This window comes from Nerophis lumbriciformis, linkage group LG24 (assembly GCF_033978685.3).
Source record: "Nerophis lumbriciformis linkage group LG24, RoL_Nlum_v2.1, whole genome shotgun sequence".
Lineage (NCBI taxonomy): Eukaryota > Metazoa > Chordata > Actinopteri > Syngnathiformes > Syngnathidae > Nerophis > Nerophis lumbriciformis.
The window spans coordinates 31,029,849-31,045,593 of NC_084571.2; the positions used below are offsets into that span (position 1 = coordinate 31,029,849).

General features: G+C 40.0%; 1 protein-coding gene across 2 annotated transcripts in view; it reads left to right on the plus strand.

Annotated features, from left to right (window-relative positions):
• cavin1a (caveolae associated protein 1a) overlaps positions 1-15,745 on the plus strand; it is a 55,654-nt gene that overhangs the window by 10,343 nt on the left and 29,566 nt on the right. The window contains exons 1-2 of one of the 2 annotated variants that reach the window (XM_061981983.2): positions 448-546; positions 630-1,155. In XM_061981983.2, the coding sequence (XP_061837967.2) occupies positions 664-1,155 (492 nt within the window). In that variant the 5' untranslated portion in view covers positions 448-546; positions 630-663. Of the gene's footprint in view, positions 1-447; positions 547-629; positions 1,156-15,745 lie in introns of those variants that run through there. The other variant, XM_061981984.2, reaches the window with a different exon arrangement.

Genomic DNA, 15,745 nt, shown 5'->3' on the forward strand with positions numbered 1-15,745 from the left:
CCCACACTTCCCGAAATCGGAGGTCTCAAGGTTGGCAAGTATGGTTTAAATGCATTTATTATGTTACTCTGATATACATTCAAATCCAATGTTAAACTTTCATGCCTCTTTTGAAACTGACCTTTGACCCTATGCTATATTGCAATATAAAGGGCATTGACACAAAATGTCAGTGTTCAGCCTTTAACTTGTTCTTGTGCCAAATTTGAGGCAATATGGCTCTTCTGTTGGGTTCTGCATAGAAGGCACTTTCATCACAATGGGCATGTGTGAAATTGTTAACGGCATAAAATCCAGAGTGTATCGTGTTGCTGTTTGTCATTTGCTGAACCCCCCCCGCATGCGTGTGGCGGGTTGGGGGGGGACAGAATGGGGTGGAGTCCCGGCAGCAATTGGGAGCCAGGGGGGGGTCTGGGCAGGGTTTAGTCAGGAAAAGTCTGACAGGGTGGTTTCACATGGAGCGGCGTGCCTGAGCTGTGAGAGGCCCAACTCCCCTTGGCTGGCTGTCATCCCAGAGCAGAAGCACAGAGGTTTTAGTGTGAAAGGGTACGAGGAACAGTGAGAGAAGCAAGAGGGGATCCGAGAGGCTCTCGTTGGTCATTTTTCAGAAGGTTTATTTTTATCTGCAGAGGGAGTGCAAGTTTGTTTTTGGAGCCGACAGCCATGGCGGATACAGCGGTCCAGAAGGAGCACGGCGCTCTGGCAGAGGTCTCCTACGATGACGACGAAGTCGCCCTCGTGGGTGCTGCCACAGAGCCGGCGGTGGACGGCGGTAAACCCGCAGAGGACGCGCTCGCCATCGGCTCCGGAGAAAAGAGCGAAGCCCAGGCGAACGGCGTCATGGTCCTGTCCCTGCTCGACAAGATCATCGGGGTGGTGGACCAGATCCAACTGACCCAGAACGGGCTGGAGGCTCGGCAGGAGGCCATGGAGAAGTCGGTGTCCGCCATCCAGGGGGAGCTGTCCAAGCTGTCCAAGAGCCACCTGGGGACGGCCACCACCGTCAACAAGATGCTGGACAAGGTCCGCAAGGTCAGCGTCAACGTCAAGACAGTGCGGAGCAACCTGGAGAAGCAGGCAGGCCAGATCAAGAAGCTGGAGAGCAACGAGGGCGAGCTGCTGAAGAGGCGCAACTTCAAAGTCCTAATCAGCCAGGTGAGCACGGTATTGTCCAAAAGTCATTTTAAAAAAAATGGACGGTTAGAGTAACAAACTGGAAAAAAGTAACTTTTTTTCCACCAGCATCGACATAGTATGGGGCGGACTAGGTTCTGTATAAAATACAGGGTCGGATAAATACCGGTTGTAACGGTTATAATGCGGCTATTTACCCTCATCCCTGTCTGTAAGGCTTCGTGAAACATGGCGGGGGAATTTGATTGATTGATTGAAACTTTTATTAATAGATTACACAGTACAGTACATATTCCGTACAATTGACCACTAAATGGTAACACCCGAATACGTTTTTCAACTTAAGTCGGGGTCCACGTAAATCAATTCATGGTAAAAGGAAAGTGATACCCTTACACATTGGTGGAGTGCCGCCTCTGCTAGAGTTCGGATGTTATCTCAGACAGCGAATCTATGTCGCTGTTCTTTACAAACCGCAGCGACAGAAAAATGGCGGCTTTTTGCAGGCAGACTGAAAAGGGCTAAAAGCAACTGTGCGACATCTAAAGCCTCCGGCTTCCACATGATCCTACAAAGGATGTACGCCGGTTTAGAGATGACCAGACAGATAGGTGTATTGCATCAAAGTTGCGCACATAAAAACTATAATCACCAAGCAAAAAGGTCACTCTCTGGGTTTTTCCCCTTTGGCACTCCGGAGGCCGGCACTGAATACACGGCCCAGCCACTCCCCTCCTTTTTGATTGGTCACTTTAGACGCCAATCCAATGAAACCTGTTACCGTCGAACCGAGGTAACAGTTTAATGCAGCGCGTGGAACAAGACTTGTCTTTTTGCACACTGATTACGGTTTCTATGAGGGATCTGCCGATCGATCAGCCATAGTTTTTTTGTGGAAAAAAGTACGAAATCTACCCCGATTAATGCCTTTCAAAGTCAATCACCGCTGACTGATACTTCATTTTTGGTCACTCAACTGCTTAGTTAATATAATCACCTCTATTGCGGCAAGTAAACTACATTTTTAGTATTTTAAGTATCTTCACACAGTCAGAGCAGGCCAGGATTAGACATGTTATCGCTAAAATAGCTTAAAACGACACAAGAAATTTAGAAGTCTAGAGTACTATTTTCATGTCTACAAATTCAGGTAATAATTCCCTGTACCAAAGAGGACTTTGAGCGGATACAAAACAAAGGATTTAAAAGATAGTAGATAGTAGTTTTGACTTTTGTTTAGGTATGATGTTCTATTGACTTTGTTTTAACCAAACATTCTTATGTAATAAATAAGGAACTAGTTTAAATATTGTGCCTATATTGTTAAAATGTCAATAGCACTCACAACAAATATTTTGAAAAATGTACAGTTAATACATGTGATCGCAATGGAACGATTTCACTCATGGAAGATTGGCAGCATAAAACCCTGATCGGAACATCCCGAATTTGATATGTTTTTACACCATACGTGTTTAATTCCTATGAGATGTCTGGGATCAGAGGGTTGGTCTTGAACTGGGCAAGAAGCTAAGAACCAACAAAGAACAACAACAAGAACCAACAGGAAGCAATATGTGAAGCTACAGCTCTAAATCTATCTTGCGGCGTACCCCAGGGATCAATCCTGGGTCCAAAATTGTTCAGTCTCTATACAGTATAAACCACATTTGTAAAGTTACAAAGGACATAAAGTAAATACTAGGGATGTCACGTATTAAACATTTCCTATCGGTTCAGTTCAGTTCAGTTTATTTATTTTTATAGCACATTTAAAAACAACCCCAGTTGACCAAAGTGCTGTGCAGACATAGGAAAAGGGACGCATTTGTGTCACATTTACATCGTAACTTGGAAGGATGAATAAAATACAGTAGTAAAATATACCTTCAAAGAAGTGCGGAATATATCACCTTAAATACTCAAATGTAATAAATAAATAAAAAGGATAAAACAAGAAATTAAAACAACCAAGAAATTAAAATTATCCCGGTAATCATTATTATCGCGGTATTGTTAAATTAAATAAACATTTTCAAAAAGTACTGAAACTAAAATCTTTTAACCAACTTTTAATTTAAAAAAAACCCCACAAACAACACATCCAAAATGGTTTGTAGAAGTAACATTATTGTAGATCAAAACACTGTTTCATGGACCTCAAGTAGAAATTGAATGTGCACATTAAAGCAACACAAGTAATATAAACAAAGTAATATGGCAAAAAACAAAAAACAAACACATAAATAAATAAAATAAATGTAAAAAGTGTGCTTTATTGACATTGAGATTCAAAAAAATGTAAACAAATGTATGAATTTTGCGTCTTTTGGCCAACAATTGTTGGCACTTTTTGTCCATATAGATACAAATAGTGTTCATGTACGAGATATAGTCTTATGGAAAAAAATGGTGTGTAGGTAATGTGTATGGCTGGGGAATTAAAGAAAAAAGCGTAACATTAGCTAAAACAGTTAGCACTTTAATGTTAGCATGCTATTGATTGATTGAGATTGATTGATTGAGACTTTTATTAGTAGATTGCACAGTACAGTACATATTCCGTACAATTGACCACTAAATGGTAACACCCGAATACGTTTTTCAACTTGTTTAAGTCGGGGTCCACGTTAATCAATTCATGGTATAAATATATACTATCAGCATAATACTGTCATCACACAAGTTAATCATTAGAGTATATACATTGAATTATTTACATTATTTACAATCCGGGGGGTGGGATGTGGAGAAGGGGTTAGGTTTGGTTGATATCAACACTTCAGTCATCAACAATTATATCATCTGAGAAATGGACATTGAAACAGTGTAGGTCTGACTTGGTAGGATATGTACAGCGAGCAGTGAGCTCAGAAAGCATAAGAACAAGTATATACATTTGATTATTTACAATCCGGGGAGGTGGGATGTGGTGGGGGGAGGGGGTTAGTCTAGGGTTGTAGTTGCCTGGAGGTGTTCTTTTAGTGCGGTTTTGAAGGAGGGTAGAGATGCACTTTCTTTTACACCTGTTGGGAGTGCATTTCTTTGTTAGATCGGAATCTGGGTTTAACTTGTTAACTGCTAACAGTTAACAAGTGTCCCATACCAGGTTAAATGACTGTAGACCTAGACTTATTTGCCAAAAAAAGTTCCATTACAACCACGAGCCTTTGTAGCCGACGCCATATTGAGCTATCTGTAGTGTAAATGGTTGCAAAATTAGCTCAAAAAGCTCTGCACTGTGTTTACGTTTATGTTAGCATGCTAACATAAACGTAAATATGCTAACGATTAGCATGTGTCACATACCAAGTTATATGACTGTAAGGTGTACGGCTGTTTAATTAGAGGGAAAAAAACGTAAAGTTAGCTTAAAAGTTAGCACTTTATGATAATAAAACAAAAAATAGGTAAACATGAATAAACACACACTCGCGTACACAAACACATGTACACACTACTGGAAAAAATGAAGATGAATTGCTATGGAAGGAAACAAATAGTATGATTAAGTAGGCCTTGTTTCTTCCTATTGGGCAGCACGTTGGAAGAGGGGTTAGTGCGTCCGCTTCACAATACAAAGGTCCTGAGTAGTCGTGAGTTCAATCCCGGCCTCGGGATCTTTCTGTGTGGAGTTTGCATGTTCTCCCCGTGACTGCGTGGGTTCCCTCCGGGTACTCCGGCTTCCTCCCACCTCCAAAGACATGCACCTGGGGATAGGTTGATTGGCAACACTAAATTGGCCCTAGTGTGTGAATGTGAGTGTGAATGTTGTCTGTCTATCTGTGTTGGCCCTGCGATGTCCAGGGTGTACCCCGCCTTCCGCCCGATTGTAGCTGAGATAGGCTCCAGCGACCCCGAAGGGAATAAGCGGTAGAAAAATGGATGGATGGAGGGTTTCTTCCTATTCCTTTGTGGGCATTAAAGTTAAAGTACCAATGATTGTCACACACACACTAGGTGTGGTGAAATTCGTCCTCTGCATTTGACCCATCCCCTTGTTACCCCCCTGGTAGGTGAGGGGAGCAGTGGGCAGCACCGGTACCGCGCCCGGGAATCATTTTTGGTGATTTAACCCCCAATTCCAACCCTTAATGCTGAATGCCAAGCAGGGAGGTAATGGGTCCCATTTTTTTATACTCGGCCCGGGTTTGAACTCACGACCTACCGATCTCAGGGCGGACACTCTAACCACTAGGCCACTGAGTAGGTCAGTGTTTTTCAACCTTTTTTGAGCCAAGGCACGGGAAAAATCCGGAGGCACGCTGCCAGCAGAAATCATTAAAAAACGAAACTCAGTTGACAGTAAAAAGTCGTTGTCGCAATTGTTGGATATGACTTTAAAGCATAACTAAGCATGCATCAATATAGCTCTTGTCTCAAAGTAGGTGTACTGTCACCACCTGTCACATCACACCGTGACTTATTTGGACTTTTTTTTGCTGTTTTCCTGTGTGTAGTGGTTTAGTTTTTGTCTTGCACTCCTATTTTAATGGCTTTTTCTCTTTTTTTTGGTATTTTCCTGTAGCAGTTTCATGTCTTCCTTTGAGTGATATTTCCCGCATCTACTTTGCTTTAGCAATCAAGAATATTTCAGTTGTTTTTATCCTTCTTAGTGTGGACATTGTTGATTGTCATGTCATGTTCGGATGTTCATTGTGGACGCCATTTTTGCTCCACAGTAAGTCTTTGCTGTCGTCCAGCATTCTGTTTTTGTTTACTTTGTAGCCAGTTCAATTTTAGTCTCGTTCTGCGTAGCCTTCCCTAAGCTTCAATGCCTTTTCTTAGGGGCACTCGCCCTTTGTTTATGTTTGATTTAAGCATTTGACACCTTTTTACCTTCACACTGCCTCCCGCTGTTTCCGACATCTACAAAGCAATTAGCTACCGGCTGCCACCTACTGATATGGAAGAGTATTACACGGTTACTCTGCCGAGCTCTAGACCAGTGTTTTTCAACCTTTTTTGAGCGAAGGCACATTTTTCTCATTAAAAAATCCGGAGGCAAACCACCAGCAGAAAACGTTAAAAAAATGAAACTCCACCAGGTCGTCGTGCCTTATTTTGAGTTTGTTGGTGTTTTCCTGTGTCTAGTGTTTTAGTTCTTGTCTTGTCTTGCGCTGTTATTTTGGTGGCCCTTCCTGTTTTGTTGGTGTTTTCCTGTAGAAGTTTCATGTCTTCCTTTGAGCGCTATTCCGCACACCTATTTACATTGTTGCTATCCTTCTTTGTGTGGACATTGTTGATTGTCATGTCATGTACGGATGTACTTTGCTGCAAGTTTTTGCTGTCGTCCTGTATTCCGTTTCTGTTTACTTTGTAGCCAGTTCAGTTTTACTTTCGTTTTGCATAGCCATTGCCTTTACCTTTCCCTTTTGTTAATTTTTGGTTTAAGCATTACATACCTTTTTACCTGCACACTGCCTCCCGATGTGGTCTGCGTATTGGGATCACAACAAACCATCATCTTCCGACTTTTAAGAAAGCAATTAACTACCTGCTGCCACCTACTGGCATGGAGTATTACGTCGTTACCCTGCCGAGTTTTACACAGCACAGCCACTAAGCAATGGCACATTATTTGCAGATTATAATTATTGATTTGCAAAAATTAGGTGAAGTTGCATAACTCCCCACGGCACACCAGACAATATCTCACGGCACACTAGTGTGCCACGGCACAGTGGTTGAAAAGCACTGCTCTAGACAGCACTGACACTCAACAACAACACATCATTTGCAGACTATAATCACTGGTTTGCAAAAAATACTTTTAACCCAAATAGGTGAAATTAGACAATCTCCCACGGCACGCCAGACTGTATCACACAGCACACTAGTGTGCCGCGGCACAGTGGTTGAAAAACACTGGAGTAGGTAATGAGAGACTATGTGATGTTCCAATAGTGTAACTGTATGCGTGTTCGAAATGAAATAAAACCATAACCAAGCACCCTTGTCAATATGCTGCAGTTGACAAAAATAAGTACAGTATACTATTTTTTTCCGGGGGGGCACCTGTTGCTTGGCAGAATTCATGGGGCACATTTTTTTAAAAAGCCAGTGTGAAACGTTCAAACTGACTAAACCGAGTGAAATAATGTGGAAATTGACTTTATACAAGGTGTTTTTTTACGCTAGAAAACGAACAAATCTTTTTAGTAGTATTACCATACGTACATTGTAATCTCACTTGACCATGTTCATTCATATGCATTCATTTCATAGTCAAAATGCCACTCTGTATTAAATATAAGATCTGCACAGCTGCCCAAAATGTTATTTGGTGTCGTGTGAAGGCTTCTTGAGGCCCCTCCCGTTCCACTGGACTTCCAGTATGATTACGCAGTAAAACGCTATAAATACAGAAGGTGTCAATAAAAATATTATACTTCTAAACACAGGCATGGGAGGGGATGGATGGAGATAGAACCCAACCCCCGTCTAGCATAGTTGGCCTCAGATGAAGATGTAGTTAGCGTGCGGTTATTTGTACCTGTCACGTGTCGGATTAATTTTGGAAACAAAAGTCATAAAAGCAAGGCCGCAATGTGAGTGGATGTGCGTGAGAGCCTGACGGCGGAGCTGCTGAGCGACGGAGCTCCCGTTGTGAACATGACACTCGCCCTGCGCCGCTCTGTTTTTAGCAGGAGACGTTCTCACGTCCGGCTGCCGAAGGTTTAGCTTGCAGCAACCGTGCTTGTTTTATCTCAGACCCACGAGAAAAAAACGCCAAGTGTGACTCTTAACCTTATTCTAAATCGGACTGCACGCCCCCAAGCGTGTGACTTATTCATTAAAGCATTTCATTCTTCTGCCTGTCGCTATACGCAGTGCATTTTGCACCTTGCACTATGTCACCACAATGGCATGAGGGAGGGGCCTCAAATCTGTATCACAATATATATTGCTGTCTCTTGTGATAGCGATATATGGCATAATTCTGGTTGTGCTTACCGACCTCGAAGCAATTTTATTTGGTACATGGTGTAATGATAAGTGTGACCAGTAGATGGCAGTCACACATAAGAGACACATGTCGACTGCAATATGACGGCAGTAAACAACACCAAAACTTTAAATGTTCCACTGAAAATAAAGAACATTACACACAGCACTCAAAAATCTGTCAAAATGTTTTAGTATGACTATGAAGCCGCACCGCTTGATGGATTGACGGCCCATTACGGCTATCGTAGTCAGCAGGCATGTGATTTTTCCGTCTAAAGTCGGAATTCCATCTTTTTTAATCTCAGGAAGAAAAAAAAAATTATCTCCCGTTTTTCCGTTTTTTTTTCCGACCCTAAATCAAGATTTGAAACGTAGTTTATATTACGCCGTAGTTGATTGGTCGATATGTTCCTTGTGACCAATCAGGACATCTGTTATGAACATACTTGCCAACCCTCCCGGATTTTCCGGGAGACACCCGAAATTCAGCGCCTCTCCCGAAAACCTCCCGGGACAAATTTTCTCCCGAAAATCTCCCGAAATTCAGGCGGACTCAGGTCCATGCGGACCTGAGTCCGCTTTCCCACAAAATAAACAGCGTACCTGCCCAATCACGTTATAACTGTAGAATGATGGAGGGCGAGTTCTTGGTTTCTTATGTGGGTTTATTGTTAGGCAGTTTCATTAAAGTCCTCCCAGACCCAGCACGGCAACAACACACAACAACAGCAGTCACGTCTACCGTAAAGCAGTTTGTCTGCCGTAAACAGCAATGTTGTGACACTCTTAAACAGGACAATACTGCCATCTAGTGTATTTGATGAAAGCACTTTTGTGCGTGCCACACAGCAATGCATCATCAGTATGGTTAGAAAAATAGTGACAGAGAATAGAACAAGGATGGACAATTCAACCCTTAACTCAACAATGAGTAGATGAGTGTTATCTGTGTGTATATGTGTAAATAAATGAACACTGAAATTCAAGTATTTATTATATATATATATATATATATATATATATATATATATATATATATATATATATATATATATATAATAAAAGAAATATATATTTATAGTTAGAATTCACTGAAAGTCAAGTATTTCTTGTATATATATATGTATGTGTGTACATATATGTATATATATATATAATATGAAATACTTGACTTAGTGAATTCTAGCTGTAAATATACTCCTCCCCTCTTAAATTTGCGCACGTCCGCCATTGTAGTCCGTGCCTGTCAGGTTCAAACACTGATGACATCTATTAAACAGACAAGAAGCAAGGAATCATGCAGAGACAGAGTTCAATTTGGCTCAATGAGGAGAGACGCTTGGGGCTACACACTCAGTTACAATCTCCCACCACACTCTAAGTGCTCCTCTATTTATTTGGGAGGGCCCTGGTTACATCACTGAGGCTGCTTCTGAAGGTAGGGGGGTCATTTCAGCAGCCCCAGTTGGACACAATATATGATTATTCAGAAATGGAAATGTGCTGACACTCTGCTTTGTCTGCGTCACGGTACTCGATGTTCTGGACACAAACACTAATACGAGACGACACGAGACAGTTGTCCCTTTGCACAGATAGAAAAGTACCACTTCAGCACAATTGATAATAACTATAGAAACGGCCTTTAAGCATAAAAGTTGTGTGATAACTTACACGTAATTATTCTAACATTATTAATTATTCTTACCTGGCCCGGACACGGAAAGCATTGACAGATTGATGGCTCTTTCTCGATTCTTTACGCGGTAGTCGAAAAGCTTCTTCTTTTTCTCTATGTTCTTGTTATGGGACAACTAATCCTTCACTGTTGCAATTTTTACTATAAAGTAGCTAAAGTTCTAACTTATATCTCGTTATGGAAGCGCTAAAAACTACCAGTGTAGTGAGTTTACATTATTCACCCAAGGAACTTTAGTTATTAGAGAGTTCCGGTCGGACGTTTTTTCACGGGACACATTTCCTGCGTTGTTGTTGCACTAGTGAGCCACGGATGAGGAGATGCTGCTCCGTTATGGATTTAAGTAAAGTCTTAACTTAACTCTTAACTAGACTTAAAATAAGTATATTCTCACTAATAACAAGTGCACTTTTCTTGGTAGAAAAAAAAAAGAGACCTTTTTGCTCAATATGTCGAAAAATATAAAACAAAAATATAAAATATAAAAAATATAAATATAAAAATAACATAAATAAATAATATAAATATATATATATATAAATAATATTAAAAAATAATCATTCTTAAATTAAGTAAATGCTGGTGCCATTATCTTGAAATAATGATATGCGCTCGGCATCATGATTTTTTTGTTCATGCTTGAAGTAAGAAATTACTACTTTAAAAAAGTAGTTTTATACTTGTGAGTGTTAATGACACAGCTTTGCAACAGTTGATATTCTAGTTCAGTGGTTCTTAACCTGGGTTCGATCAAACCCTAGGGGTTCGGTGAGTCGGCCTCAGGGGTTCGGCGGAGCCTCCGCCACGGAGGTAAAGTCACATCCGACTTATCGTGTAAATAAAAACTTCTCCCTATCGGCGTATAATGGATACCCCCAAACAATGTTCCCACTAATTTTCCATCTGATTTGCAGGTTTTTTGATTGATTGATTGAAACTTTTACTAGTAGATTGCAAAGGAAGAGAATACATTATATGAAACAGTGAAGTTTACACAGTACAGTACATATTCCGCACAATTGACCACTAAATGGTAACACCAGAATAAGTTTTTCAACTTCTTTAAGTTGGGGTCCACGTTAATCAATTCATGGTAATGTTTGTAAGGTGTGTAATTTGTTGTGAGTTCATGCACTGTCTTGGTTTTGTTCTTTGAACAAGGTGATGTTCATGCACGGTTCATTTTGTGCACCAGTAAAAAAACATATAACATTTTCTTGAATTTGAAATTTGAAATTTTTATTTTTTTCACTAAGGAAGGGTTCGGTGAATGCCATACTTGCCAACCTTGAGACCTCCGATTTCGGGTGGTGGGGGGCGTGGTCGGGGGGCATGGTTAAGAGGGGAGGAGTATAGTTACTGTTAGAATTCCTAGCTATATATATATATATATATATATATATATATATATATATATATATATATATATATATATATATATATAAGAAATACTTGAATTTCAGTGTTCATTTATTTACACATATACACACACATAACACTCATCTACTCATTGTTGAGTTAAGGGTTGAATTGTCCATCCTTGTTCTATTCTCTGTCACTATTTTTCTAACCATGCTGAACACCCTCTCTGATGATGCATTCTGCTTCGTCTCCTTGTTGTGTGCGCAGTTGTGCACTGCACTCTCTAAAAGCCTTAGATGTTAATGTCACATATGCATGTACAGTAGATGGCAGTAATGTCCTGTTAAAGAGTGTCACAACATTGCTGTTTACGGCAGACAAACTGCTTTACGGTAGACGAAAACGTGACTGCTGTTGTGTGTTGTTGCCGTGCTGGGAGGATGTTAATGAAACTGCCTAACAATAAACCTGGAGGGGGCGTGGCCTCCAGCTCCGCCTGAATTTCGGGAGATTTTCGGGAGAAAATTTGTCCCGGGAGGTTTTCGGGAGAGGCGCTGAATTTCGGGAGTCTCCCGGAAAATCCGGGAGGGTTGGCAAGTATGGTGAATGCGCATATGAAACTGGTGGGGTTCGGTGCCTCCAACAAGGTTAAGAACCACTGTTCTAGTTTCAAGCATGTTTTACTCAATATAGGTCATAAAATCTCAGCAACAAGCTGTAATATCTTACTGAGATCATTTAGGACCAAAACCCTTAAAACAAATAAAAGACTCTAACATAAAATCTGCTTAGTGAGAAGAATTATCTTATCAGACAGAAAATAAGCAAATATCCCCCTCATTTGAGATATTTAATCTTACTTAGATTTCAGTTTTTGCAGTGTGCCTTGACATTGTTTACTTCAGGGGTATGTCAGCTAAAAGTTCAGCCAAACTCATTTTGAAAAAAATAAAAGACCGTTCAAATCAGGGTTCCCCAACCTTTTTTTCCACCGGTTTAATGTATGCATTATTTTCACGGACCGGCTTTCTACTGTACGTGCGGCAGATAAAATCAGCAAAAAAATTATCCTTCAGCTACAATCTGGCACATTAACATTTTATATGTCTATTAATGTGCATTGTTCCATGTACTATAACAAAGGAGTAATATACATCTATTAACAATCTTATTAGGTAGGGGTGTAACGGTACACAAAAATTTTGGTTCGGTACGTACCTCGGTTTAGAGCTCACAATTCGGTTCATTTTTGGTACAGTAAGAAAACAACGAAATATACATTTTTTGGCTATTTATTTACCAAATTTGTAAACAATGGCTTTATCCTTTTAACATTGGGAACACTACAATAATTCTGCCCACGTTAATCAACATTAAACTGCCTGAAGTTGTTGCTCAGATTAAATAAAATGACAAAACTTTTCTTCTACATATAAAAAGTGCAACATTAAACAGTTTCAAGTCAACTCATCATGCTTAATTTATTACAGCATTTGGGAAGCCTGTAGTTGATTTTTATTATGTAAATGTTATATTTTTATCAACATGTGATAGCAGGGACCCTGCCATTCAAAACTAGGCTGCTCCATTACTAATGATTAATGTAACTATAGCTGAAAAAATAGTACAATAGCAATAGGAGAGACTATTCATCCCTGAACATCATGGAGTGCATGTAGGCTTTACGATGCAGTTACATTATTATATCAACTATCAGAGACAGAAACTCTTCATTTGACATAATATCCTTTTTTGCTGCTTCAATCAACACAGAAAAAGGTAAAGTGAAATAACAGACAGACAGGGCTTTGCTGTCCGTAACACACACACACACCGCAAAATGAGCTAACATTACGCTAAAAGCGAATTAGCCTTCACCTCAAGCCAGGACTGCGAGCGAGCTGAGCTGCAGTTTATATTTCTAGAACGTCAACGGCCTCACAGTGATGTTACTAGTAGTTGACTGGGAGGTGTTTATTATAATTTGGGGAGAGTCCGCTGCCTGATGCTTACCTGCTAAACGCTAAGCACTGACTACATGCGCTCTGAATACGCACTGCTGATTGGCTGTTACCGCTCTGTATGTAACCAATCAGATGGTTGTGTGGGTGGGACAATGCTGGGTGCTGAGACAGGCAGAAGAAGCAAAGCAGCTTGTTAAGACTTTAGCTTAGCTTAATATGTTCGTGTGGAAACTCGTTCGGTACACCTCCAAACCGAACCGAACCCCCCCGTACCGAAACGGTTCAATACAAATACACGTACCGTTACACCCCTTTTATCAGGGTTATATCGTACTGGTTTTGTTAGTAAAAAAATGCTAAAATGGCCCCCGCATGCTTTGATATTTTAGTGGGAAACATTTGGCCGCCCCTGCTTTTACAGTGAAACCAAGATCATTCAATATTAATTTTGGATATTTATTTGTCTACAAGCCTCTCGGGCCTTGGATGTAGGAAGTCAAGAGAGAATTCACTATCATGCAGGTCAGTGAGTCCGAGGATCTGGTTTGGTATGCTGAAAGGTTTGTATGTTCCCTGGCTGGGAATTTTGCTGCAGGAGAGGATTACAGTATTGGAATCTGTCAGAAATGCAAGCGCAGATATTTGGGCTTAATAAATTACAGGCAGCAGGTGTGTCTGATGTGCCATCGTCTCCATTTCTGAAAGCCGGGCCACTTTATTATTGCTAACATTTTGTTTGTTAAGAAAACAAATGCAAGGTACAGCGGTAACTCGGCTTATGTTAGTCGTCTGTTCCAAAATGTCAGACAAAAATTGCAAAAACGTAAATCCAATTAGTCTGTTCCACACAGGCAAAAATATGAACACAAAGCACAGTTTTAGAGAACAATTGTAATTTAACATGCATAAATCAATGTGAGGTACATATAAATGATGAATGAAATACATACGGACCTTTTGTTGCTATGAGTTCTGTCTTGAATTCAATGGTGTTTCTCACCTTCTTTATCAAAGTGCTGGCATTCGCAACTTTCTTTGGCCCCATGTTGGATTATTTTACAGTCTTCTAAAAAAACAGAAATACTTTTGGGGTAACTGTCAGTTAGCAAAGAACTACGGAGTCAATGCAATATAAAAGTAATATGAATGAAAAACAAATTGTTTAATCATAATTTATTTATACGAAATAACAAAATTAACATTAAATGAATAACTTTATTTCGTTTTTTTCAAGATTGCATTATGATTTATTTCAGAGCTTCTCAATTATATTCGGTTACGCCCCTCTATAGGAAGAAGAAACATTTCGCACCCTGCCCTCCAGTCTTTTCCGTGACTATGTATAGTATAATTTGTCTAAAAAATTGTTATAAGTACACCTCTGCATAACATTGCATCCTTATTAACATTAAAGAAAAATTTAAAACACAGAAATATAAATAAAGTAACAACAAAGAATAACTTAATTAACACTGTTTTTTAGTCTGTAACAGAGAAGATTTAAAGTGAAATTGTATTAAAAAAAATAACACCTTTTTTAAAAAATATACATTTTTGGACCGACTTGAACCATTTGATACTGGAACAATTTAAATTAAATTAATTCAGTAAATACGAATACATTCAAATTGATCAGAAACATTAATTTCAGAGCACAATATACAAAACACTTTAACCGACAAAACAAAAATGAATAAAACTATTTCAAGTCAGGATTAATGGCCACACTGAGCACGATTTGTAGTGCACAGCTTTTCGAAGCGAGGTTTAAAGCATGATACTGATAAAGCATATTACCCAAGGTCACATGCGCTTGGCATCCACCCAGTAGGGCCCGCCCCGCTGTTTGAGAAGAACTGATCTAGTTTCGTGTTTACCTTGTACGTCCGCTGGAACAAAAGACTTGTACTTATCCATCCATCCATTTTCTCCCGCTTGTCATTTATATAGCCCCGAATCCCAAGTGTCTCAAAGGGCTTTACAAACTGGCCGTATAAACAACTTTAACACTGTTACAAATATGCGCCGCACTGTGAACCCACACCAAACAAGAATGACAAATACATTTCGGGAGAACATCCGCACCGTAACACAACATAAACACAACAGAACAAATACCCAGAAACCCTTGCAGCACTAACTCTTCCGGGACGCTACAATATACACCCCCCGCTACCCCTTATCCCCCCCGCCCCCCCACCCCGCCCACCTCAACCTCCTCATGCTAACTCAGGGAGAGCATGTCCCAAATTCCAAGCTGCTGTTTTGAGGCATGTTAAAAAAAGATAATGCACTTTGTGACTTCAATAATAAATATGGCAGTGCCATGTTGGCATTTTTTTCCATAACTTGAGTTGATTTATTTTGGAAAACCTTGTTACATTGTTTAATGCATCCAGCGGGGCATCACAACAAGATTAGGCATAATAATGTGTTAATTCCACGACTGTATATATCGGTATCGGTTGATATCGGAATCGGTAATTAAGAGTTGGACACTCTGTTTCCACATGTTTTCCCACTAAATCCTACTCTGTTCTTTTTGCTAGTTTAGTCTGCCAAAGTTGGCTGGAAACATGAGCTGTGTTGTGTTATTTGAGGCATGGATCACGCTGACTGAAAGCATTTGTGTTAA